A 25,162-nucleotide genomic window follows, 5' to 3' on the forward strand; every position below is an offset into this window, starting at 1 on the left:
TGCTCGCCTGCCTCGTAAACACGTACACAGCCCTGTGCACACGCACGGGCATGCGCTGCGTCCCAGCGCCAGCAGTGTTCCCTCTGGAGACCCAGCTTGGAGAGGTTGGAGCTTCGTGGCCAAGAGTTCTCCAGGAGGAAAGTGGTGCCGGTGAGCAGAGTGAGGGGCCCTGCACAGGCGTGTGTGGAGGAGCAGGTCAGTACAGCTGCTTGCACCGCTCTGCCCTTGCAGCCACCATGCTGGGTGTCTTGCTGGCTGCTGGTCGCATGCCTGTGCCCTTCGTCCCCAGCTGAGCAAACACATTCGGGACACTGTGGTTGCAGGTGGTTGGAGCAGTCCAGTGCAGGGGCACGGCTGCGTAAATCCAGGTTGGGGCAGAGAGAATGAGTTTTTGGTCCTGGCTGAATTTGAGGCTCAGATGCAGTGGTGATGAGCACACAGGAACTGATAGGAGAAGGACAGGAGAAATCATAGCAGACATGCTGGATTTAGGAAAGTAGATTTGGTCCCAGGGAAGCGTACTGCTGTGTGACAGCCCTGGAAACCGACAGCGTCTGCAGCTGCTACATCCCCCAGACAAAGGGTATCCTCTGCTGGGGACGGAAGCATGGCCCGCTGGTGCCTGCCCGCAGAGGCTGCCTCGCTGGCATGGCTGTACCAGGTTTGCAAAGGGTGTAGAGACCCTGGAGAGCTGGCACAGGCAGAGATCCCTACCTAGCACAGGCTGGGACCCCTGGGAAATTGCTTCTGTACTTATTAGGCCTGGTCTGTTCCAGGGAGGCCAGGCTAAGGGCTTCAGCTGCTGCAATGGGGGCTCCCCAGGGGAGATCCAGGGATGGTAAGCAGAGCGGTAGGGAGTGGAACAGGAGGCTTTCAGGTTACTTGCCAAAAGGAAAATTCCATTTCAGGTCAAACAGGAGGTTGATACCTTTGCTTGTAGAGGGGTGGGTTTGGTCACCAAGTTATCTAGGTAAACTTACAAGGAAAAAGAAATTTCGAAACCACAAAAGATGACATTTTTGTTTAGAAAATGAAACATAAGATTCTGCTGATTTTTAAAAAATATATTATTTTTCACTGGGTAGAATATTTTGAGGCTAATTAGTGAGCAGGCATTGCTAAAACCAACTGCTTACTGAGTGAAGCAAACAGCTTTGTCTGAAAGCACCTGCCATGTTTGAGCATTGACCACTTCGACAGCATGGGCCCAAAACAGCAACAACTTTCATGTAAAGATGTGCCTGGCTCCATCACAGAAACTCAGGCTGTGTGCTCTGAGCACAGGCAGGCCAAAACCCGTGTCTGGATCTGTATTCCCGCTCCAGTTCTGCACCTTCAGAGCATCCCTAGGTTGACTAGGGGAGTTTTCTAAATGCCAAGCTTTCCAGGGCTGGCATGCAGCAGAAACAGACAGTGTCCTCGCCACAGGGTAAGCAGCGCTGGCCTGTCCCAGCAGCTCACCTTTGTGCAGATCTCTGTGGCTGCGCAGCTTTGCATGGGAAACATCAGCTTGACTTTAGCATGTCAGGAGAAAGCCACAGCGCTTTGAACCCTAAAGTCTGGGGCTCAGGAGGGCAGATGAGCTGCAGCAAGGAGGATGAGGAGGATGGTCCCTTCTCCAGGTATCGCCAACATTTTGACATATGGTTTCTCCTGATGAGGACTAGAAACCTCCACTCTTTCAGCCTTCTCCTGGGCAGGCAGGCTGGTACCAGGCCAGGACTGCACAGCATTATCATTCAGTGCAATCCTCCCCACAAAGTCTTTTGGTTTCACTTCACTTCTGTTAGAAGTTTCCCAGCCATCTCCATAACCATGGACTCCATCCTGCCACAGCCTGTCCTACAGCTAGCTACTCCTCATGCTTTGCTTTAGGGGTATTGCAGTGGTGTCTGGCAGCTCCTGTCATGGCACAGGAGTCTGGTGAGACATTACTCACTGGAGTAATTACTTACTACTCTGTAGAAGCTAAAGGTTTTATCATGCATTGGGATGCAGCCTGGGTGTCTGGGAACGCCAGCAGTGCTCCTGGAGCACACCACAGCTAACAAGTCACTCCTGTGGTGGCACTGGCATTGGCTGATTGCTGAAGTAAAAGTCCTTCCGTAAAAGACCTCCCTACCCGTGACTTCTCTCCCTAGCCCTTTTGGTTTTCATTTTGCAGGGGCTGTGTTTCTCTTCCCAAGAGATGCTCTGCAGACATCTGCCACCCATAGCGCAGTAGGACTGCTGCAAGCCAGTCCCGAGTCCTAGTTCTGGGGCTGGGGAAGGTCAGAGTGTGTGAGCGAAGAGGGAATGAGACTCCGTTCTGGGCAGCTCAAGAGATCCCGCACAGCAGCCAAATCGGTCCCTCCTGGGGTTCACATCTGCGGTTCAGACAGTTCTGATCTCAAAGACGAGAGGAGTCCTGCTAGTCCCACAGGAGCCTGCAGCATCTGTACTTGCAGGAAACGCATCTGTGGCTTGCCTGGACATAGCTCTGCTCCGTTGAGGTCAGCGTGGAGTGCGTGGTACTGCCAGCTGCCCTTGCTGTGAAACTGGGAGAACATGGCTGTGCCGGCTCAGCCAGGCAGGAAAGTGGTCCAGGAACCAACCCCAGATGGAGGATGCTGGATGAGCCCCAGTGGGGTGTCCCCGCAGGTGAGGCAGGTGCTTGCAGCAGTGTCAGGAACAGGGCTGCCTTTGGAGGTGAGAGGAGATCAGCATTGAAGCTCTCCAGAACCTTGGGCAGGCCCAGCAGACCGTGGGGCTCCCCGTGCTGCCGCGGCAGGAGGAATGAGAGGAATGTTCCATGTGGGCTGGGCCACATGCTCCCAAAGGCAAGGGCGAGAGAGAGGAGCCTAGGGCAACAGTGAGACCAGCACAAGGCAGCAATGCCAGCTGGTGGGATGAGAGCCCCCTGGAGTGCTGCATCCAGGCCTGCGGCCACCAGCACAAGAAAGACATGGACCTGTTAGAGAGGATCCAGAGGAGGGCTGTGAAAATGATCGGGGGGCTGGAACTCCTCTCCTAGGAAGAAAGGCTGAGAAGAGAAGGCTCTGGGGAGACCTTATTGCAGCCTTTCAATACCTAAAGGGGGCTTATAAGAAGGATGGAGAGAGGTCCTGTAGTGGTAGGATACAGGGCAATGGTTTTAAACTGAAAGACCATAGATATGGATGAGATATAAGGAAGAAATTCTTCACTATGAGAGTGGTGAGACACTGGAACAGGTTGCCCAGAGAAGCTGTGGATGCCCTGTGCCCGGAAATGTTCAAGGTCAGGTTGGACGGGGCTTTGAGCAACCCGATCTAATGGAAGTTGTTGCTGCCCATGGCAAGGTGGTTGGAACAAGGTCTTTAAATTTTCATTGGAGGATTTACTTAAACTTACCATGTATCTGCTGGAAATACAGCACAGTGGAGAGGAAATAGTCTAGGAGGTGCCCGGAGTGTGTGGAAGACAACTTCCTGACACAGTTGGTGAGTGAGCCAACTAGGGAAGGCACCCCACTGGACCTGTTGTTTGTGAACAGAGAAGGACTGGTGGGTGATGTGATGGTTGGAGGCCATCTTGGGCATAGAAATGAGAGAGTTTTTGATTCTCACAGAAGTAAGGAGGGGGGTTAGCAAAACTGCCACCCTGGACTTCTGGAGTGCAGACTTTGGCCTGTTTAGGGGCCTGGTTGACGGAGTCCCTTGGGAGGCACTGTTGAAGGGCAAAGAAGCCCAGGAAGGCTGGACATTCTTCAAGAAGGAAATCTTCAAGGTACAGGAGCAGGCCATCCCCTTGTGCTGAAAAATGAGCCGGCAGGAAAGAAGACCAGCCTGGCTGAACAGAGAGCTTTGGCTGGAACTCAGGCAATACTACAGAGTTTATGACCATTGGAAGAAGGGGCAGCCAACTCAGGACTACGAAGATGCTGTGAGGTTATGCAGGGAGAAAATCAGAAGGACCAAAGCCAAACTAGAACTTAATCTGGCTGCTGCCATAAAAGACAATAAAAACAGTTTCTACAAATACATTAACAACAAAATGAGGGCTAAGGAGAATCTCCGTCCTTTATTGAATGTGTGGGGAAGCATAGCAACAAAGGATGAGGAAAAGGCTGAGGTACTTAATGCCACCTTTGCCTCAGCCTTTAATAGTAAGACCAGTTGTTCTCAGGGTACCCAGCCCCTAAGCTAGAAGACAGGGATGGGGAGCAGAATGAAGCCCCCGTAACCCAACGGGAAATGGTTAGCGACCTGCTACACCACTTAGACACACACAAGTCACTGAGGCCGGATGGAATCTACCCAAGTGTACTGAGGGAGCTGGATAAAGTGCTCACCAAGCCTCTTTCAATCATTGATGAGTAGTCTCGGCTAACCAGCATCTGGTTGGCTGGAGGTTAGCAAATGTGACACCCATCTACAAGCAGGGCCAGAAGGAGGATCCGGAGAACTACAGGCCTGTCATCTGACCTCGGTGCCAACAAAGGTCACGGAGCAGCTCATTTTGAGTGGAATCACATGGCACATACAGGGCAACCAGGTGATCAGGTCCAGTCAGCACGGGTTTATGAAAGGTAGGTCCTGCTTGACTGACCTGACCTACTTCTACGACAAGGTGACCCACTTAGTGGATGAGGGAAAGGCTGTGGATGTTGTTTACCTGGACTTCAGTAAGTAGACTTTTAGCGTCCAGTTCTGGGTCCCCAGTTCAAGAAAGATGAGGAACTACTAGAGAGAGTCCAGTGGAGGGCTACAAAGATGATTAGGGGACAGGAGCACCTCTGCTACGAGGAAAGGCTGAGGGAGCTGGGCTTATTTAGCCTGAGGAAGAGAAGGCTGAGAGGGGATCTTATAACAGCTTCTAAATATCTTAAGGGTGGGTGTCAGGAGGATGGGGCCAGACTCTTTTCAGTGGTGCCCAGCAACAGGACAAGGGGCAACAGGCACAAACTGAAGCATGAGAAGTTCCAGATGAACATGAGGAAGAACTTCTTTGCTTTGAGGGTGACAGAGCACTGGAACAGGCTGCCCAGAGGGGTTGTGGAATCTGCTTCTCTGGAGATATTCAAAACCTGCCTGGACGTGGTCTTCTGCAGCCTGCTCTAGGTGACTCTGCCTCGGCAGGGGGGTTGGACTAGGTGATCCCCAGAGGTCCCTTTCAACCCCTACCATTCTCTGATTCTGTGATTAGGAAATATTTCTTCACTGAAAGAGTGTTCAAACATTGGAACAGGCTGCCCGGGGCAGTGGTGGAGTCACCACCCCTGGAGGTATTTGAAAGACATGTAGATGTGGCGCTTAGGGACATGGTTTAGTGGTGGACTTGGCAGTGTGAGGTTTACAGTTGGACTCAGTGATCTTAAAGGTCTTTTCCAACCTAAATGATTCTATGATTCGAACCCAAACCATTCTCTGACTCTGTGCCCATTGCCCCCGCCTCGCTGGCAGACGGTCCCCAGTCAAAAGGCGCATTGTGCAGCCGGGAAGCAAGCGGCACGCTCGCCCCTGCTAGCACAGCAGCAACCCACCGGCTCGGGGCTGGCAGTGTTGCTGGACACATGGGCTGCTGTTTGAGGACCCCCTGGCACCAGGACCTGTCCCTGGGGTGCACAGGTAAGCTGTCCATGGGGATGCTACGACCCTGCTCTGTCTGAGTGGGGTTGCGAGACCTGTGGCTGCAGAGCTCACTCTGCTGTCGGAGCTCCTGGGGAGTCTCCAGCGCTGAGCAATGGCTCCCTTTGGCTGCTTGCCTGCTTTTCCTGAGGTGGACACTGGTGTCCCCTGCTCTTGCTGAGCACTTGCTGTGTCACTAGATTTGGTTGTGTGGGGAACGAGGCAGGGAATTTTGGCCAGGGAGGGGAGAGGATGACTCAGGGGACTGGTTTATTCCCTTGCTGTTGGCTTTTCAGGAGCCCCCTTACCCCTCCTGTCCTGCTGTCACTGTTGCCCAGGAGCCCCTGAAGCATCGCAAGGCTTGCAGAGCCCATGGGCTGATGCCAGCCCCTGAGGCACAATTCCCGTACCAGCGTGCCCGAAAGAGCTAGTGGGACTGTGCTAACAGGTGGGAGGAGGGAGATGGCTCAGGGCAGCAGCTGTGGCCAGGTGAACCCTGGGAGAGCCGATGCCCCGGCTGCCAGGAGGGCAGCCCTAAGCACCGGAACCTGCAATTGTCTCCAGGCTGGGGGGTGTTTACTGCCCGCTGTTACAAAATACTTCAGCACCGGGGAGGTAAATGAGTCACTGGCACAACTGGGAATGACTCCCCACCAGCAGTTTCAATTGGTCCCTTCAAAAAGCTCCCAGTTCCCTTTCTGAGCCTGGTTCAAATACAAATAAACACTGAACTGGCAAGCACTGCGGGGAGCAAACGCATTTCTCCTCTTGCTCAAGCAAACCCTTGTCCCTGCCTGGCTCTGTGAAGACCCACCAGCATGCTTTGTCATGCCACTGGCAGAGGTGGCATGAGCGGTGTACAACTTGCCACCTCCTTCAGCACATCATATGGAGACCCCTTGGGCGGGGAGCATTCTGCCAGGGGTCTGCACGCCTCTCCCCACCACTCATCTTCTCCAGGTGAAGAGCACAACTCCTGCTGTCCCCGCTCACCCGTGCTCCTGCCCTGCTGGGACCGCCTGCAGAGCACCGCAGCCGAGCGCTGGGGAAAATGGTGTCAGGAGAAGACCATGGCATCAGGTACCCATCCCCAGGGAAGGGGCAACCAGCCTCTGCCCACCAGGCCGTGCTGAACCCAGGGTCTGCTGGGATGCAGGGAAAAGAGCAAGAGAGGGAGGAGTGAAGGAACTGGCAGGCAAGCCCAGCCCAAGCAGGAGCCAGCTCAGGTTTAGCTCTGCCTCTGGCTCATTTCACTTTCCTGTCTCTGTTTCTTGCATGTGTGGAAGGGGACAGAGTTGCTGGATGAAGTTCTTTGTTAAGTGTGTTCAAATCAGCTGTTGAGAAATGTAGAGCCTTTTCTTTCAAAGAAAAGCTCATTCATTACATATCCAGCCTTGGGCCATTCTTTTCTACTGCTAACTATAAATAAGGATTATAATTCTGCATGCAATTAACAGTTTATTTGACTGAGTAGCTAAGCTGGCTCGATAAAAAGAGCTGTAGAGTATAGTTATGGTCACAGAAGTGACTTACAAAAGATGCTGCTGCATGTTCCAGCTCCATGTTTGTCTCACAAGTCCAGTCTGATTACTGAAAAAAAATGGTTTTTAATCTTGTTATCCCTCCACAGCCAATACAGCTGTGGAAGAGCAAGCTGGATTTTTATGTGCCTCAGCCTTCATTAGCACAACTGAAGCTAAAGTTTCAGTTCCCGAATCCTTTGTGGCACTTATCTGTCTAATGGCAGATACCAACCAGAGTAGGCAGGGGAAAAAAATCACATTTTGACTGTCAAATTGATGAGCAAAGAGTTTTGCAAGCTCTTGGCTCTCCTGTGCTGGTGAAGTGCCCCCACTCTGAGGTCTCCTACAAAAAAATCTCTGTGTCACAGGGTCATCCTTCTACCTGCTCAGTGAGGGTCTGTCACAAGAGCAAGGAAGGAAAGTCCCCTCACTTCAAAGCCACTCCAGCACCGGAAAGAAGCCAGTCACCAAGGTTATCATGTAGTTAGGACACCTCAGTCCCATGGATCTTGCCTCCATGCTTCAGCATGATTTTAGGGTGATATTAGATTCACACAATCGCCAGCCAGAGCTGCAGTGCAACCCATGGGCTTTGCTTTCAGGTGGCTTGGTTAGGCAGAATATCATAGACCTCTGCCACAAAATTTGACAGCAGGTCTTTTGTGTCCCCCCTCCTTGCTAGGTAAGGCTGGGGCATTGGAGCCAAGCGACCCTGCTATGGCAGCAGCAGAAGTCTCGCCAGACCCCTCCTCAGTGCTGCTGGATGTCGGGGAGGGCTTTCCACTAGGTAAGATGCTGCCTTTGGCATCACCCAGATTTCCAGTGGTGGAATGTAGCAAGGCTTGGCAGTGCAGCTAACTGACCCCCTGTGATCTCTTGAGTTTCTCATCTTTATTGCTGGAGGGGGATAACAGGCTGGGTTTGTATTGTCTGAGCATCACAACCAGGCAAGGCCTGGAGGCACTGGTGGGGCTGGCTGAAAAGAGACAGTGAGGCAGAGGCAGCTTTGAGTGGCATGGATCTCCTTCCCCCCCTTAACCATGCACATTTCCTTTCCAAGAGATTTCGCTCTTCTTCTCCATTGAGAGCCGCTCATCCCGGTGCCTCAATTCCCAGCTCCAGGAAGCAGCCAGAAAGAAGCTGTGGGCCCTGGAGAGTGATGACAGAGACGTCCGTGCCCTGTTCAAGGTGGGAGCCCCATCCTGGCAGGGCAGAGCATGTGCTGGGAGGCTCCTGGCATGATGGGATCTGTGATGAGATGCCAAACCCAGCTGAGAAAGAGACGTTCCTCCAAGGCCACTGCAAAATGTGTTCCTGCACAGGGGGACGCTACAGGGGACTGGAATGATGGGGGAAATGAACTTGTAACAGGTGAGAGGCAGATGCAAAGCTGAACCTCGTGTCAGGAGCACCATATTGGAAGCTCTGAGCTGCCTGAGGGATCATGCAGACAGTCCTGGTGTGAGTTGAAATAGGCAGCATTTCACAAGGCTGGGATCACCAAAACTGTGTGCCAGCCTCAGGTCCCCACTGGAGGTGGCATCTTTGGACATGCGCAGGGGTTCTCAGAGTATTTGGCTTCACTTAGAAACATCATTGCATGTATAGTGACATTTCCTGGACAGAACTCTCCTTCTCTGCCGGTTTTTAAGGCCCTTGCCCCTCAGGGCTCCCTGCAGAGCTTCCTGGAAGACCTGGAACAGTAAAGACATACCAGTGCCAGCAATAGTGAAAGGAGAGCTTCACCCTCAGGGCACAGCTTCTGCTTTCAGCCTCAGAGCTGCAGTTTGGAAGCTATGCCTGTCCTGACTGAACATTAACCCATGTGTGGTATGGTTCGGGTGTCTGGGTTTCAAAAGCACAGTGGTTCAGGTGTGCGCTACAGGGGAAAAGATTTGGAGGAGACGGAGCTTCCTTGCTCTCCCACTGCTGCACTATGTGGAGTTGTCACAGTGGGTACTCCACCCCTCCTGGCTGAAGGACTCAGCTGGCTATATCACCCTCCCTGTAACCCCAAGCAGCCAACTCACACAGCTTCGTTCTCAACTATGCTAATAGATGAGTGCCCAGTCTCATTTCAGGTTCTAATATCACTTCCACACTGACAAAGCAGACCCCCTGCCAGCATCCCAGGACAGTCCCTTAATCTTTCTTTGTCTTCTGTGTGTAGGAGCTGTCAGCCAGGCTGGTCTGTATGCAAGCACAGGAGGATCGGTTCCTCCTCACTTTCAAAACCCTAGAAGAAGTCTGGAAGTTTTCCACGTATCTGACCTTAGGTAATGTTTTCAAGGTATGGGAGATCTAAACAGACAGTGTGAGAAGCATTTTTGGAGAAGGTATTCTTTGACAGCAAAAAACCCAGTGATGTAACAGGGTGAACAGATAAAGAATATGAATTAGAAGACCTTGGTGTCCATCTACAGGTTTATGAAACCACTGTCTGGATCAGTGAAAGAGACCCAGGAGGACACCTTTTGGGTAATGCTGCTATCGCATTTTGGGATGGAGACAGAATTAGAGGCTGCTGCCTCACAGCATGGTTGCAGATGGCAAACTGGAAGACATCCAAAGAGCACTTCATCCTGCACAGTGAAGGAGGGTGCTAACACTGCTTTCCCTGTTGGTTTCTTAGGGTATGTGGGCAGCTGCTTGGAGCAGCTTCTCTTTGACTGGGAGTACTGGCTAAACTGTGCTCTGATGGAGGACACAGAGGTCAGAGTCACTGTGGATGAAGTTCGCTTGGCCACCATATATATGGGTCTGCTACTCCAGGAAGGTGAGAAGGGACTGCATGTGTAGGGACTTCCTCAAAAGCACCTCAGCAGGGCTGTGTTGTAGCCCTGTGCTGGGCGATGTCTTGCTCTGATGCCATTGACCTGGGCATGACTCTTTCGATGTGCAGGTAACTTTTTTTCCAGAGTGGTGCCTGGTGTCCGGCAGCCAGAGCAGGAGGGAGAGGAAGGCCTGCAGCTCTGCAAGAATGAGCTGATCCACGTGAAGAACATTGGAGAAGAGTCCAAGTGGGAAGGGATGTCCTTACTGACGGGTCAACGAGGCCTGGTTCCTGTGACAGCTCTAGAGCCAATACCTCACCCATTTTACCAGTAAGTAGACTGGCCAATTAATAGTGCTCAAGCCAAGTTTCTTTCCTGATCCTGATGCATGAGCTAGTGACAAACCTGGGGTGAGAAACTGCTCTTGCCTCTGGCAATGGGCAAGAGCTACATAACTTTGTGAGTATATACGTTATACATAAAAACAACCACTGGAACCAATTCAGGTCCTGTTAATGGGACAGGGGAAGGACATAGTTCAGATATCTTTCTTGTATGATATTGATCTAGGTCATACATAAGATTATTTGTGATTCACAGGTGAATAACTGGGAGAAAAAGCATAGCCCAAGACTTAGATAATATCAAAGTGGGTCCTCTCACTGGACAGCTGGCTGAGCCTCAAAGACACCCACAGCTCCTCTTGTACTCACACAGTGAAATCCTCCTTACAGGCTGACAAAATTAACCTGCTCTTACCATGTGGTGTGAGGCTGCAGTCACGAGGTGCAAACTTCCCCCCATGCCCAGTAACACCATTACAAGGAATTACCGGACTGGCCTTGCTGGCCATGCTCCACAGCAGCTCTGGCACTCCCATGGGACAGAACATCTGTTCTGCTTGTGTGAGACCATCCGTGGTGGTGGCCTGAGGACAGGACTGCTCAGAGAGGACCAGTGTTGTTCCCTTTTGCCTTGCAGGTGGTTCCTGAAAAATTATGCTGTGAGTTTTGGCTTCTCTGAGGAGATCAGCGGGACGACCTCTCAGCCAATTAGTGAGTGATAACTGTGCAACGCAACTGCCCTTCCCACAGGGAAGAGTATGGCTCTTGCAAACCTAGGTTTGGCCACAAATGCAAAGGGCCCATCTCTTGATCTGACAATTACATTCCATTGCAAGGTGCTGTAAGGGAATATTGTATATTTGGACTCTCTTGAACAGAGAGTAGAGCTTGCAAATTGCGTCTACTTAAAAGGGTGATCTGAAGAGCACAGAGCACAGAGGGCTGCCGGTGGCATCCTTTCTGCTGCTGTGTTTTTCTACTCTACTGCAATCTTATCTCTCCTTTAATTCCTTCAGGACTGAAATTTTAAATAATTAGGGTCTCACCAGTGTGCACATGAAACCTGTGCCCACCATTCACACACTAGCCCCAGACCATTCCTGCCTGGACATGGGCATTGTTCAGAGCACTCTGGACATGGGAGGTCACTGCAGGTGTGCATTTGGAGAGTACTGTGGTGGACATTTGCACTGTTAAAGATTTTAGTGCTGGCGGAGAGTTGAGACAGTGCAGCTTCTGTGAATCTCTGTGTTTCCAGCCACCTTGAATACTGCAGCTCTCAGAGGTTTCATTTTATGGCTGTGTGGCATTTATTCATGCCTCTTGTATATTTTATTATAATCCCCTTTTCAAGAAGAAACTGCAGAGATCTGAGTCTGAGAGCACAATAAATCTTAGGGGACAGAGAGGCAGCCTTCTCAAGCTGAAATCATGGTCACTCCTTGCCCAAGTCTTTTCAAGCAAGTAAGTTTTAACAGTGGCCTCACACTGAAATGCCTTTGTTTGCCTTGGTTTCCAGTCAAAGGCAGGTGCACAGCCACAGAGGACCACAGAGGAGCAGCATGGGATGAACTGACTTTCTCCAAAGGTGACAGCATAGAAGTCATCGGCTTCCTCATTCCAGGACTGCCATGGTTTCTGGGCAAATCCCTCAGCAGTGGGAGCATCGGCTTTGTCCCAACCCGATACATAAATCCTGAGGCTTGCGGACCTCTGTAAGTTTACTGCTACCACCCAGATTGATTTAAGCTCAGGAGAAAATGAAGGGAAAACTCCAAGTCCCAACTCAAGACTATGTGAAAGTCCAGGTAATTTGCTTTGCGAGTCTTTCACAGACGATCCATTTGAGGTTGCCCAGAAGCCTTTGGCCAGACTCTGCTGCTGAGAGGCTGCAGGAGCCTCTATGCAGACAAAGCAATGGTATTTCACTTGCCTCAAATTATTCTTGGAGAGGAACAGATTTGGCCCTGGGATAGACCTGGCTTTATGTAAAAGCACCCCAGGACATCTGTGTACCAAACAAGCTGGCTTCACAGTTTCACCTAGAAAAATTCTTGTCTTTTTAATATTGTCTGAGGGACTGTGAGTCTGGCAAGGGCAGGGAGAGCGATCACTGCCGAGGAAACCAAGTCCTGCTCTGCTTCCTTCTGCCCCTTTGCTTTCTGTGGGATGTTGAGGCAGAACGACCACTGGCATAGTTCCTCACTGGGCAGAATTAAACCCCCTCTCAAGAACATAGGCAAGAGTTATCTGGGGAGGGAGGGTGACACAGCCCCACTGTGATGACCCAGACAGTTGTCTTTGTTGGTGGCTTAAAGACATAGCTCCAGTTCAATACCCATCCTAAACGCTTCACCTCCAAGAGTGTACGTGGGAGGGCAGGGTTCTCAACCTGTTGCTAGGTCTTTTGGGCTTTCCTGGGACAAACTCACTGAAGGTAAGTCTTTGGCATTTTTCTCTGACACTACAGAGGAGATCAGATGATGCCTTGGCCTCAGAAAGGGCTTCTGGAGACAAAAAAGACCAATAGGTGGCTCCCTCTGACAACTATTGGGTCCTCCATGGAGAGGCTAGATCTGACAGCCCTGGTGGTGAAGGTGTCCAGATGCTGGTATTCACCTGCAGCAGAGCTTTTCTGGTGGGAAGAAGAGGAGAGATGAAAAAGCCCATCTCCATCCCACAGGACAGCTGTAGTGTCAGGGGATGGGGAGACACTGACTGTTTTCTCCTGATGTCTGCCTCAACCTAGGGGAAAGGGCACGGTGTTTCTGAGCGAGGAAGAAAAATCCCCCCTCCTGAGCATCCCCTGCAATGGTGGTGAGCAGCACTTCACTGCCCTCCTTGGTGACCTGGCACGCACTAACATCACCTCTGTGTACCGGATCGGTGAGTTTCCAGTCTCCTTACATGCCCAGCCCCATGGCTCCCCATGGAGAGCAATGCTGGGCAGTGTCTAGAGAGCTCCTTCCTTGGGGCTTTGCAGGGGAGACAACAGTTGTAGTTGAGACAGCCTCCAAGCCCTCTGCTCAGCCTGGTTGTGGATGGTGTAGATACCCTCAAGACTTGGGCCTTGCCGCACTCCAGTTTGCAGGGATCTCCTCTGCTTCCAAGGCAGCTCTTCAGCTGTGGTTCACCCTGACAGATGCTGCTCTCAACTGATCTTGGCTGTAGGTCCCTGTCTACAGCAGGTGCCATGCTGCTGTGTGACCTTTGGGTGTATATTGAGGGTGTATATTGCTAAAGTGGCAGGTGATACAGTCTCCATGCCCAAAGCAGGAGCCAGGAGGTCGGTGTTCGTGGGTGCTCCTCTCAGTTTCTCTATGCTTGCTGTGTGTCTTTTGCCCACAGCTAATTTCTCTGTCTCTGTTTCTTGCCTTCTCACTACCTAGAAGCACAATGTGGCCATGCAGGGATAAACCTGGGATCCCCTGGTGTTCAGGGGACCTCCCAGACCAGCCAGCTGAGGTGCAATTTGCCCAGGGTAGAGCCTGTCAGAGATACACACATATCTGAAACCTCTGAATAGAAACAACAAGGTTCTTAAGAGAGACCGAGCTAATAAAATTCTACCTTTGAAAAATAAGACCTGCTTGTTCCCAGGTAACTATAATGTTACTGGTGCTCACCCCACCACCAGCTAAAAGCTGTTCTCCATGGTCTTACATGGATTCAAACCCCAAAAGACAGAGAGTTGAAACTGCAGCTGCACGTGGTGTGTGCAGCCAGAAGTGAGCCTGCTCTCTCACATAGAGGTCTGGGTCTTAGCAGAGCAGCAGGAGATCTCTATAAGATTTGAGCACTGTGTGTGCACATTAACACTGACCAAGGCTTTGGGCTTTCTGTGTTCTGTTTCTTTCTTTGTGTAGATGGTTTTGAACCTACAGCCATGTTACCAAAAGTGCCATCAGGTGAGTATGTGGAGGGGACAGAATGGGATGCTTTTATGATGGCTTCTGAGGGTGAATTTTGACATAGGGAAACATCCCACTACGGTTTGTCTGTCCCTTCCAGAGGCTGTTCTCCATGCCTGTGAAGATATCCAGCTGCTCCAGCCCTGGGAGGAAATAAATGGCTTCGCTACGACTAGCACCTCGGAACTGTCTAGCCCAGGGACTGAATCAGCCCCTGCTACATTAGATGTTCTCCTGGAGAAGCTGGATGATTTTGATGATCCCAAGTTCTTTATTGACCTGAATGCTGGACACACCGAAGATGCAGATGTCTTTGACCCCATATTGACCTTCCTTAATCAAGACAGTTATGTGCCCAGTTATCAAAGCCTCTACGATCTCAGTTTTCCCTTTCTGAACTCCACTTTTTATGGTTTCTCTGATGAGGATGAACTGGTCTTGTACCTTGAGACGTGCAGGAACTGGGCCAAGAAGACTCATTCAGTTTGGGCTCATGTCAGGCTCTGTTTCCTCTTGGGTAAGCTCTGCATCAAAAAGGTCAAGTTCTCCCAGGCTCGAGTCTATTTTGAGGAAGCCATGAACATCCTGGACAGCGGTTTTGGGGACCTGCCCCTACTGGCTGCGTTGCATGTGAACCTTGCCTCCGTCTACTTGAAACAGAACATGAAGCACAAGTTCTTCTCCCTGTTGGGAAAAACAGCCGCCTTGCTTATCTGCATGCCTGGCCACTCTTTCAGCTCTGAGAATGAGCTGGAAGTCCTGATGTTCATCCTGAGGGAAGCCATTGCTGTGGGTAATGCTCCCTTGGAAGCACGGGTCTGCTTCCTTATTGTCAAGCTCTTCCTACAACTGGGCAAAAACGATGAAGTGCTGCCCTTTACCGAGCATCTTCAATGTCTCACCACCACTTTACTCAGCCCAGGCACTAGTTCTGTGCCACTGGATGCCACCCCCATCTTGAGCTACCTGTATGACAAGAAGTACTTGCCAAATATCGCACTGGCCTCGGCCAGGTTGGTTGTTCCCAGTGGCATCGAGGGGGCACCGACACCCATTTGGAGAGCTGGCGTCATCCTCCAAAACACTTCCAAACTCCTTGGAAGCCAACTAGAGAAGAGCAGCATCCCAGCACTGGCTTGTTTCTATCTCAAGCAAGCATTGCATTTCTCCTGCGAGAGCAGAGCTGTGCCCCTCCAGAGGACACTGTGTGCCATCTTGTCCAGGATGTACCTCCAGCATGGTGTGTTGGATGGGGCGGTTTGTTATGCAGCCACAGCCGTAACCCTCAGCAGACTAATGGGTGAGGAGGAGGCTTTCGAGTCTTCCCTCTCTTTGGGGTGGATGTATCTCCTGAACAGTCAGCCGGGCCCAGCTGCAGACATCATGTGGCAGCTCTTGCGTTCTCTGTATGGCACGGACAGCGTGACACAGGGGGGAGCTGTGCACAATCTCCTGGCCATTGCCCTCAAAGGAGAAGGGCAGGTGCAAGACGCTGCAGAGAACTACCTCCGGGCCCTGCACAAAGCCAAGGAGACCGGGAACAAGAGGAACCAGGCTATCACCCTGGCTAACCTGGGGCAGCTGAACCTCTCGCGTGGGGCGAGCCAGCTATCTGAGCTCTACTTGCTCCAGTCAGCTCAGCTCTATGCTGAGCTGCAGGGCAGTGAAGACCTGGAGATGGAGTTGGTGCGGGTGCTGCTGTGGCTAGCGCAGGCCATGGTGAACAGGCAGAGGATGGAAGATGGCAAACTCTGTTACGAACTGGCATTGCTTTTTGCCCTGAAGTGGCGTAATGTGAGGAGTGAGTACAGCTTTGCTGGCGGGAACCAGGGCAGCATTCGTCCGTATGCAACAGCACTCTGTCAGGTCCCTGGTGCAGCCCCCTGACTTATCCTTTTCCCTCCCCTATACCATGCAGGTCAGCTTCAAATCACTGAGTGTCTCTGCCATTTCTACAGCAAAGTGTCCCCCAATCTCCAGGCCTGCATTACCTACCACGAGCATTGGGTATCTTTGGCACAACAGCTCCAGGACAGAAAGGTGGAAGGCAATGTCCGTCAGACCCTCAGCCAGCTCTACCAGGCTTTGGGCACATCTGAGTAAGTAAGTCCTGTCTGTGGCTGTTAGAGAAAGAGACCTGGACAGACCACAGACTTTATTCAGTCTTTGAAGGCAAATGTGTCAGATAGTGGACAGCTAGCTCCCATGTCCCAGAAGGACAAATGGGCGGGGGCTGTCATTAATTTGGATGTTAACCTTCCCATGCTAGATCACAGCGAGTTCAGATGGAAGGAATTTAGGAAGCAGATGCTTGTCATGTGAATGGTGCTATTTAAGGTCACAGAGCACCCTGTTCCCCGGACTCGAAGGACAGCTGGACCCCAGTTGCCAGCAGGCGAGACACCAACCAAACGTGCCCTGGGCACTGCCTGGAATTCCCATCGCCACCGCTGCCTTCTGCAGGCAGAGTGTCCAGCCCCTGGCTCGTCCTGTAGTGACCAGCGGCTTGAAAAGGGGCTATAAGATCTTGCACATGTGGCCACAGATCTGGCTCTTTGGCTGCACCAAGGGACAAACAATAGGCAGAGATGTGATTTTGAGTGCCAGATGCTATCTGGAAAATGGAGGTGCAAGCACTCCTTGCCTATGTTCCCATGTGTAGCAGGGAGTGACTTTGGAGCTTAGTGTAGGGGGGCAGATAGGGTTTGCAGATAACCTGGACAAACCCCTCTTTGTCAGCTGAAACGACCAGGGGTGGGGAGCAGCCCCCTTGGGAGCAGGTTGCCTTGGGATTGTGCTGAGCACTGTGGTCCCAGGCTGCTCGAAGGTTGTCAGATGATACACAACGTGCACTAAAGCAGGGACACCTCCATGATTTTAGCAGGACACATTGCTAAAAGCTGTTACTATCCATTTATCTGTAACCTTTGGCAACTGTAGAAGAAGACAGGGTTGCCAGTGGGGGGGGTGTGTGTGTGTGTGTGTCTTGTGGTAGCTTTGCAGCTGATTGCTGGGGGTGTCCTGTGATTTCTCTGAAATATTTTTTTGCCTGTCACCATCACAGGGCTCTGAGACTGTCCCTGGACTGCACCAAACAGAGTCTAAGGATCTTCATTGACCTTGAGGAGACTGGGAAGGCAGCAGAGGCTTGGCTGCAGGCAGGAAGGCTCTACTATCTTATGCAGGAAGATGAGCTGGTGGAAATGTACTTTCAGGTATGGAGGAGGTGGCTGGAGTAGTCCGATTCTTGCCCTGGTAGTCCCACTCCCATCACAGCTGTGTGGTTTGGTAGGAGTGTTCTGGGGCTGCAAGACCTGGAAGGGAAAGTTATTATGAGCAGTGTAAAACTGCTGCTGGAAGGAGGAGTTGTTGCCTTACACTCATGCACTATCTGGCACTAAATTTCCTATCTTTCCTTCCATACATTGGGTTTAGAGGATTCTTGGGTGAAAGTTAGTGAATTTATTGAGTAAGAAAGTGATGTAGGAGTGCCAAATGAAACTGGATGTGCCAGGTGATCAGTTCCCATTGAAATACACATAGATAAGAGGTAAGGTGCTTGGGAAATGCTTGGAGACTTCTTAGAGTAGAAGACTACTGGCTTATTTCCATCTCTAGCATTATTTTATTGGATGAGCTGCAAAGAGCAGCTCATAAAATCTTAGGGCTCCCTCATTCAGGGAGCAGCTTCTATTAAGAGATGGGAAATCCTTTCCCATACCCAGAGTAAGCAACGCAGAAGGCTGACTGAGTCTGTTGGGGTTGCACTTAGCTGGGGTATCCCACAAAGCACCAGCCTGGACATATGTAGAGGATGTTTTGTGTCCTCACTCTGTTACCTTCTGAATTGGTGGGGCTGGGTGACTGAAGTACACAGTCAAGGAGAGAAGCTTTTGCCACCAGCCACAACGTCTGCCCCTAAATCAGGCTGGTAAAGACTGGGAGTTACTGGTACTGGGTAGCTGCTCAGTGACCTGGGTGAAGTGAATAGATAGCTTTGGCATCAGCCTGATTCCTAGAGTTTACAAGGGAGATCTGAGGCCCATGCCAAAGAGCCATCACTGCCTCCCTCATGGTGTTGGCAGGGAGCTGGGCGCTAAAGGAAGGGTGACGTGCCACTGAGAAAGGCCAGTCGATGCCAGATCTCGGTAGGGCATGTCTGAGTCCCTGAGGGGCCCCTTCCCAGGCAAGGTCACTGGCAATGATAAATTGTAATGGTGTAAGGAACAACATGATTTGCCTGGAAGGTGACACCAGGGCCAAGTGCATAATTGGCACAAATAACTGATCTTCCCAGAAGTGAGCATACCTGCCCTCCCTCCAGCTGGCTCTGCCCTTTCTGTAAATTGTCCACGCCCCTCGTCAATCTTCCTGTTGGCTCCATCACACCGTAACTACAGACCAGGGCCATGGTATCTGCTAGCTGTACTGTCTGAACTCTAAATTCTGATGCCATTGGGTAGCCCAGCTGATCAGTCCAGCGCACTGACCCTGCACAGGGAGGGGTTATCTGGTTCCTGGATCCATCCTTACACACCTCACTTGCATATGCAGCACAACAGTCCTGCACATCTGCTGCCCAACCTGTCTCTATGCTGTTTGGAGCACTGGAACTCACATTTACGATGACTTGGTTTTATTTAATCACACAAATGTCTGTGTGAAAATGTCTCTTTCCAAGTCTCACTCCAGTTCCTTTTCCTTCTAGGCAGCCATTCAGACTGCTCTGAAATCTGAGAACTTCTCCTTGGCCATGGAACTTTATGAAAAAGCAGGTGATACCTTTTTTAATGGCAGCCGAAACAGAGGTCGAGCGGTGGAGTTTTATAGGGTACTGATCCCTCCAGGCACTTCTGTCCTTGTGTTCCCTCAAGACAATGGCTGTGGGGAGCTTTGCCCCAGGGCTGGCTGCAGCACTGCATGGCCAGGTTGGAGAGATGAAGATTGGAGAGGGATGAGGTGGTTCTCAGCGTGCCAGAGTGCAAACATTGCTGCAGGGGGGAAACCTGGAGCACAGATGTATTTTGCAATGGCTGCAGCTCACCCCAGAGATCATTAGGGAGGTGGGAACAGAGTCCTTACATTACAAATCCTGGCAGTGTTAGGTGTGAGCTGGTTGCTCCTGCAGACATGCTCAGAGTCAGAATTTCAGGCACCTGAAGAAAGGCAGAGTCGTGAGGGTCAGGTTTTGAGAACCACACTCTGAGATATGAAGCTCATTTTCAAGGGAAAGAAGGGGCTAGAACCTGCACCTGCAGCACTCAACCACACCACCATCTGCCTGCCATGCGCTTGGTCCATCTCCTGCTGCTGTGTCATCCCTCTGTGGCCAGTGCTGCACCCATACCTCCAGGAACAGCCTGGCCTCACTGTTCTTTCTCCTCAGGGAGGCGCTGTGCCCTTGGCCAGGAAACTAAAGGCTATTAAGACAGAGCTACGGCTGTTCAATAAGCTGGCAGAGCTGCAGATCGGGCTGCAGGGCTACGAGAAGGCACTGGAGTTTGCCACGCTGGCAGCCAGGCTGAGCATCAGGGTCGGTGAGTGATGCACACTTGCAGGGTACAGTGGTTTACTGGCTCCTGCGGGGGCGATTGTCTTTCTGGATAAGAAGAGTGTGCACATGAAAGGGGGATCTCCTGCTTTCATAAGACTGCCGAACCAATTGTTATCCTAAGGGGTAACATCTTTTTAAGGCCACTTTCCTTTTTAAGCTGCGTGAGAACCACATGGGAGAGCTCTGCAGTGGCAGTGGTAGGACCAGCTGGCCGGAGAGTTGTTGCTACACCGGAGCATGCGAAGCCTGATGAAGGCACAGGACTGAACAGTTCCTCTATGCCCTAGCTCTTCTGATAAACTCATCCCTTCCCATTACAAAAATAGTTTGAATGGACAAAATGCCAGCATAGATGTCTGAGGTGGAACCAGTCTTGTAATAGCCTTTTTCAGCACCCAAGAAATGCCCTGGTTGAATGATATACTCCCTGGGCAATCTGTCCAGCCTTGATATCAGGAACCCTGCCCATGGCTTTGTTTTCTCTGAATCATCTTTTAACTCAGTGTCTTCTTACGAAGATATACATGCCCCCACGCTGTTGAGCAAATGCATCTCCAGGCAGCTCAGCATGCCAGGCTGCGGATGTATTGTGAGCATGCTGCAGGCTGACTGTATCAGCAACTCTTTTCCAGGAGATCAATTGCAAGAGCTGGTTGCATTCCACCGTCTGGCTACAGTCTACTATTTTCTGCATATGTATGAGATGGCAGAAGATTGCTACCTGAAGACGCTTGCCTTGCGTCCCCCCTTGCTGCAGTGCTCTGGAGAGGCCCTGTACTACTCCAAGGTGTATTGCCATCTTGGAAACCTGACCCTGCACAAACTGAAGGTAGGAAACCTCTTTCCATGATACTGTGTTGAGCACTCTGGTCTTGATGGAGAGCTGGAGTATCACATCTGCTGGCAGAGCAGCCACACGTAGACAGCTGCATCCTGTGACTCTCCACCCTACTTGCAGTTTTAGAATAAATGTCCACAATGCTGGCACGACCAGGTTTTGAAAGGAGAAAGGCAATTTGAAAAGAAGTGCTGGCACTTAGCTGCGACTATATAGAGCCACTTTCAATGAAGTCAGATGTCACTGGGTTCTGCCTGGAACCACCGGGCATTCCTCTAGCTCTCTTATACCCTGTGACGTTCAATTAAACCGCTTCCTAACGCCTGCTCTGTCCCTTATGGTTAGGATGAACAGGATGCAGCAGCCTACTTCCTCCTGGCCCTCGCCGCAGCGACAGAGCTGGGAGATCAAGAGCTGCAGGGCCTCATTCACGCCAAGCTGGGTGACATTCTTGGTGCCCCCCGGGGGCATGAGGGCACACTGGGCTGTGCCACATATCGGCCCAGGTGGCTGAGCGAAGGTGGCCATGTCGTCTGACCGACCCACCACCCCAGGGACTCCAGTGCAAGTCATCAAGCAGTGTCATGCCATGCCAGTGGCATAGGTCCACGTGCTCTCCAAACCAACCAACCCAGGAGAGGTGCTGCACCACATCCTAAGGAGCTGGCAGCGTTTGGTCTGACAGGCAAGTGACCAAGCACTTGGGACCCTGCCCTTGTCTTTCAGGAGAAGGCCTGTGCACCGCAGGCCAGGCAGCACAACAAGGCTGAAGGACAGATGGCATTTCGGGAGTGTGGCTGCCCTGCCCAGGACAGAGACAAGAGAATGGTGCCATATGCCTTCCTGTCCCACCCCAGTTGCCCCACACACCTCAGGTGCCATGGGGCAGTGGAGACTGACCCAAATGTGTTTTAACTTGAATAGAAACGCCTTTATTCCTATCTGGTTTCTGTGCTGTCTGCTCTGCGGAGGTCTGTGACCCATACCTCTGCAGAGCCTGGGGCCTCTTTGGTACAAAGCATCACCAAAGCTTTTGTCAGTGAGGGGCAGAATTAGAGACAGGAGGAGAAATGAAAGGAGCTGGTCAAGCTTCACCTGGGGATGAGCACCGTATGCAGGCAGGCAGCTGCTGGTGGCAGGGAGCAGAGCCCACACTCACCCCAGCCCTGCCATCAGCCTCAGCTCTGGCACTGGAGCAGCTGAGGTGACCTCTTCTGCCCCATAGCCCATGTGCACTTTCAGCATCTAAAGCATGAGCACGCTCTGGGTCCTGCATTGGAAAAGAGCCATCAGTCCCGACCCAGCCCAGGCTTTGCAGCCCAGCACCCTCCCCAACCTCTCTCTTCCAGGCTGCAGAGCCCTGCAGGATGCAGGAGCGCTGGGGAGCAGATTGTGAGGCTGGACGCACTGGCCTGTGCTATGGCACACATCCAGCCCCCTGGGTAGGGGTGATAATAGGGTGCAGGGAGACTTTTGGCAGGGAGAGGCAGCTGCACTGCCTTTGGATGGGCAATTGGCAGCCCAAGGAGAAGCCAGCTGCCCAGCAGGCCTTAAGCTGGTTTCAAGTGCCCTGAGCTACATGGCTGAAGGAGAAGCAAAAACTCTTCTGTGGAGCGAGCAGGGGGAGTGGGAGGCACGGAGGAAGCTTCTCCTGGGAGCTGCTGCCCAGTACTGGGAACAGCATGCGGCTCTCCTCCACAGCCCATCTTACCACCAGAGAGAAATAAATGCCCACGTTTGCAGCCTCATGCAGGTGAGTGTGTCTTCCTGGCTAATACTGACCTCGTTCTTCAATCTGGACAGATGCAAAGTAGAGGAATGAACAGTTTTTGCAGCTTATCTCTTTGCTCTGACAACCAGTGGCCAGACACCCAGCTGTGGCTTCACAGGGAGACCCTGTTGCAAGTCCTTACCCCTCCCTGACACGATCCATTGCTTGGAAATGCTAAATGCAGAACATTAATTTCTTTGCTTTTCTTTGCAAACACTGAGTTAATTTCCCCCTTCTAATCCCTGTGAGGCATCCATCACTGGGGCAATGAATAATTTACTGCTTATTTACCAAGAATTCTTCCAGTGCTGTTAGAGGAGCCTCAGACCTGTGTCCCATCCCAACATCTTGTGCACTCCCAGCCTACTTGCTGATGGGGTGCTGTGAGAAGCAGAAAAGGCCTTGATGCTGTGTAAGAACTACTCGGCAATAACTAAAACACCTCTGTGTTATCAACACTGTTTTCAGCACAGCTCCAAATCATAGCCCCATACTAGCTACTATGAATAAAATGAACTCTGTCCCAGCCAAAACCAGCACACCAGGGTGCCCCTTTGCTGATGCTGGGGAACACTCCAGGTCTGTCTGACTATAGCAGCCAGTCAAACACAGGCAGTACAGTCAGGGCAACAGGTTTCTTGTCCTGCTTCAGGCTGCATGGAACAGGTACAAGGCTGCTGGATTGAGACACCCCCCAGCCGTCCCCGGCTCATTTTCAGCTCCACCTTCTAATTTCTCTTTCCCTGTTTTATCTAAATCTTTTGTCAATACGTTACCAAACAAGGAGCACTATTTTTGAATCCCGGGAGAGCATACTCCAACACAGCTGCACCTCAGCATGAAAAGGCCATTGAGTTGCTGGAGTGTGTCCAGAGAGGGGCAACGAAGCTGGTGAAGGGTCTGGAGAACAAGTCTTGTGAGTTGCAGCTGAGGGAACTGGGATTGTTTAGTCTGGAAAAGTGGAGGCTGAGGGGAGACCTTCTCGCTCTCTACAACTACCTGAGAGGAGGTTGTAGTGAAGTGGGTGTTGGTCTCTTCTCCCAATTTACTAGTGATTGGACAAGACGAAATGACCTCAAGTTGCATCAGGGGAGGTTTAGATTGGATATTAGAAAAAATTTCTGTACTGAAAGAGTGGTCAAGCATTGGAACAGGCTGCCCAGGGAAGTGGTAGAGCCAGCATTCCTGGAGGTGTTTGAAAAACATGTAGACATGGCACTTCGGGACATGGTTTAATAGGCACGGTGGTGCTGGGTTGACGGTTGGACTTCATGATGTTAGAGGTCTTTTCCAACCTTAATGATTCTATGACCTTTCTTCTCATCACGGGGTTCTCCCATTCAAAGGCAATGATTGTTTGGCTTTGTTCATCCACTGGGATACAAAAGAAAGCATCTTTTAAGTCCAAAACAGTAAAACAAGCATTTGTTTCAAGTACCGAAGCTAGCAGGGTGTAAGGGTTTGGTAAAGGTGGGTGTATATTCACAATTATTCAATTTATTACTCTCAAATGCTGTACCAGTCCACATTCTTCAGAGCAAGGCTTCTTTATTGGTAAAATAGGAGTATTAAGATTAGATGGGCATTATCTAAACAGTCCATATTGCATAAAGGTATTAATCAAAAGGTCCAGTCCTTTATGTGCCTCCAATCTAATAGGGTACTGATTTACCATTACCAGTCTTGCTCCTGGTTCCATTCCTAATTTAATTTGGGTTACATTTTTTGCTTTACCTGGTTTCTTTGAAGCCCATACCAGAGGAATTACCATGTCCAGTACTGTGTTTGGGATGCTTTCTTCGGCCTCCTCTGAGAGTAGATCTGTCAGCAGGTAAATTTGTGCTTTCCAGGCAATTTTGGGTGGGATGTGAAACTGCACAAAGTTCTCAGAAAAGGTTACTTGTGCACTTAGTTTACATAACAAATCTTGTCCTAGTAAAGGAAGGGGCCATTCTGGCATATATGGAAACTCATGAGTTAATTTAGTATTTCCAATCATACATTCTATAGGTTGTAGAAACATCTGTAAAGTTGTCTTTCCTGTTGCTCTAATTGGTGTAGTAACTTAACTGAGAGGCCCTTTGCAACTAGTTATAACCGAGTGGCTCCACTATCTATCAAGAAATCTATTGTTTCATTCCCCAGCTTTACTGGAACCAGGAGATCTGCTGGGGATGGTTTGATGCTCTCCCCTAGTCCTCTCGCTCCACCTCTTTTATCTGCAATTGCTGCAGCTAAAAAAGAAGCCTGCAATTTCATCCTCCTCCTCATCCCCTGCAAGACATACAGATACTTGTGCTTTTTTATCTTTTTTTTTTCCCTTCCCCAACACAGAAATACCAAATGTATCCAGGAGATGCCTTGTGGACACAAACTACACAACTTTCCTACCAAAGGTCTAAACCAAAATAAAGTTCTACTGCAAATCTTTAAAGCCTGGCTTTGTTACCCTTACAATCCCCCAGATTTTGTACACAAACACCACAAACTACCAAGTCCCTCCTCACACCAAGCAGCAAAAGAACAAAACTGAAATTTACTCTTAGGAGAAAATGAAAAACACATGGCTGGTTTAAATTCCTTGAATCAGACCATAAAAGTAAAGACAGATTAATTATCAAATTACTGTGGCAGTCATGAACAGTACTTATTCGATATACTCTAATCATGCTTTACCTTGTCTGCCTTAACCAAATCAAAGCAGCTGAAGAGGCAGATTTAGAACAATCTTAGAAGCAGGCTGCCACTGCTGATATACGTCTTTGCATATCTCTTCAATACATGGCATCAACAATAGTCTAGTTGGAGGCCTGTAACTAGTGGTGTTTCCCAGTGGTCAGTACTGAGCTCAGTCTTGTT

The 25,162-nt window shown here is 50.7% G+C and overlaps 1 protein-coding gene across 5 annotated transcripts; it reads left to right on the top strand.

Moving 5' to 3' along the window:
* SH3TC2 (SH3 domain and tetratricopeptide repeats 2) lies at window positions 1-24,717 on the top strand. Of its 5 annotated transcripts, XM_075442121.1 has the most exons (18): window positions 1-195; window positions 6,549-6,668; window positions 7,794-7,898; window positions 8,172-8,299; window positions 9,282-9,387; window positions 9,744-9,887; window positions 10,014-10,215; window positions 10,867-10,940; window positions 11,749-11,944; window positions 12,979-13,115; window positions 14,096-14,137; window positions 14,241-15,941; window positions 16,059-16,239; window positions 17,205-17,355; window positions 18,849-18,971; window positions 19,527-19,677; window positions 20,327-20,523; window positions 20,878-24,717. In XM_075442121.1, exons 1-18 carry the CDS (start codon window positions 51-53, stop codon window positions 21,067-21,069), a joined length of 4,095 nt encoding a protein of 1,364 aa, XP_075298236.1. In that variant the 5' UTR covers window positions 1-50; the 3' UTR covers window positions 21,070-24,717. The 5 variants fall into 5 exon arrangements, with proteins under 5 accessions (XP_075298236.1, XP_075298238.1, XP_075298237.1 ...); XM_075442123.1 differs by lacking the exon at window positions 18,849-18,971; XM_075442122.1 differs by lacking the exon at window positions 7,794-7,898.
* Window positions 24,718-25,162: the final 445 nt, after the last annotated feature.

Source organism: Opisthocomus hoazin, chromosome 23 (assembly GCF_030867145.1).
Source record: "Opisthocomus hoazin isolate bOpiHoa1 chromosome 23, bOpiHoa1.hap1, whole genome shotgun sequence".
NCBI classification, from domain to species: domain Eukaryota; kingdom Metazoa; phylum Chordata; class Aves; order Opisthocomiformes; family Opisthocomidae; genus Opisthocomus; species Opisthocomus hoazin.

Excerpts from the sequence above, each read along its gene's own strand:
- SH3TC2 (XM_075442121.1), top strand. The coding sequence starts at position 51 with ATGCGCTGCGTCCCAGCGCCAGCAGTGTTCCCTCTGGAGACCCAGCTT. Across the intron at positions 10,216-10,866 it reads ATACCTCACCCATTTTACCA|GTGGTTCCTGAAAAATTATG; the intron begins GTAAGTAGACTG and ends TTTGCCTTGCAG. Across the intron at positions 11,945-12,978 it reads CCTGAGGCTTGCGGACCTCT|GGGAAAGGGCACGGTGTTTC; the intron begins GTAAGTTTACTG and ends GCCTCAACCTAG.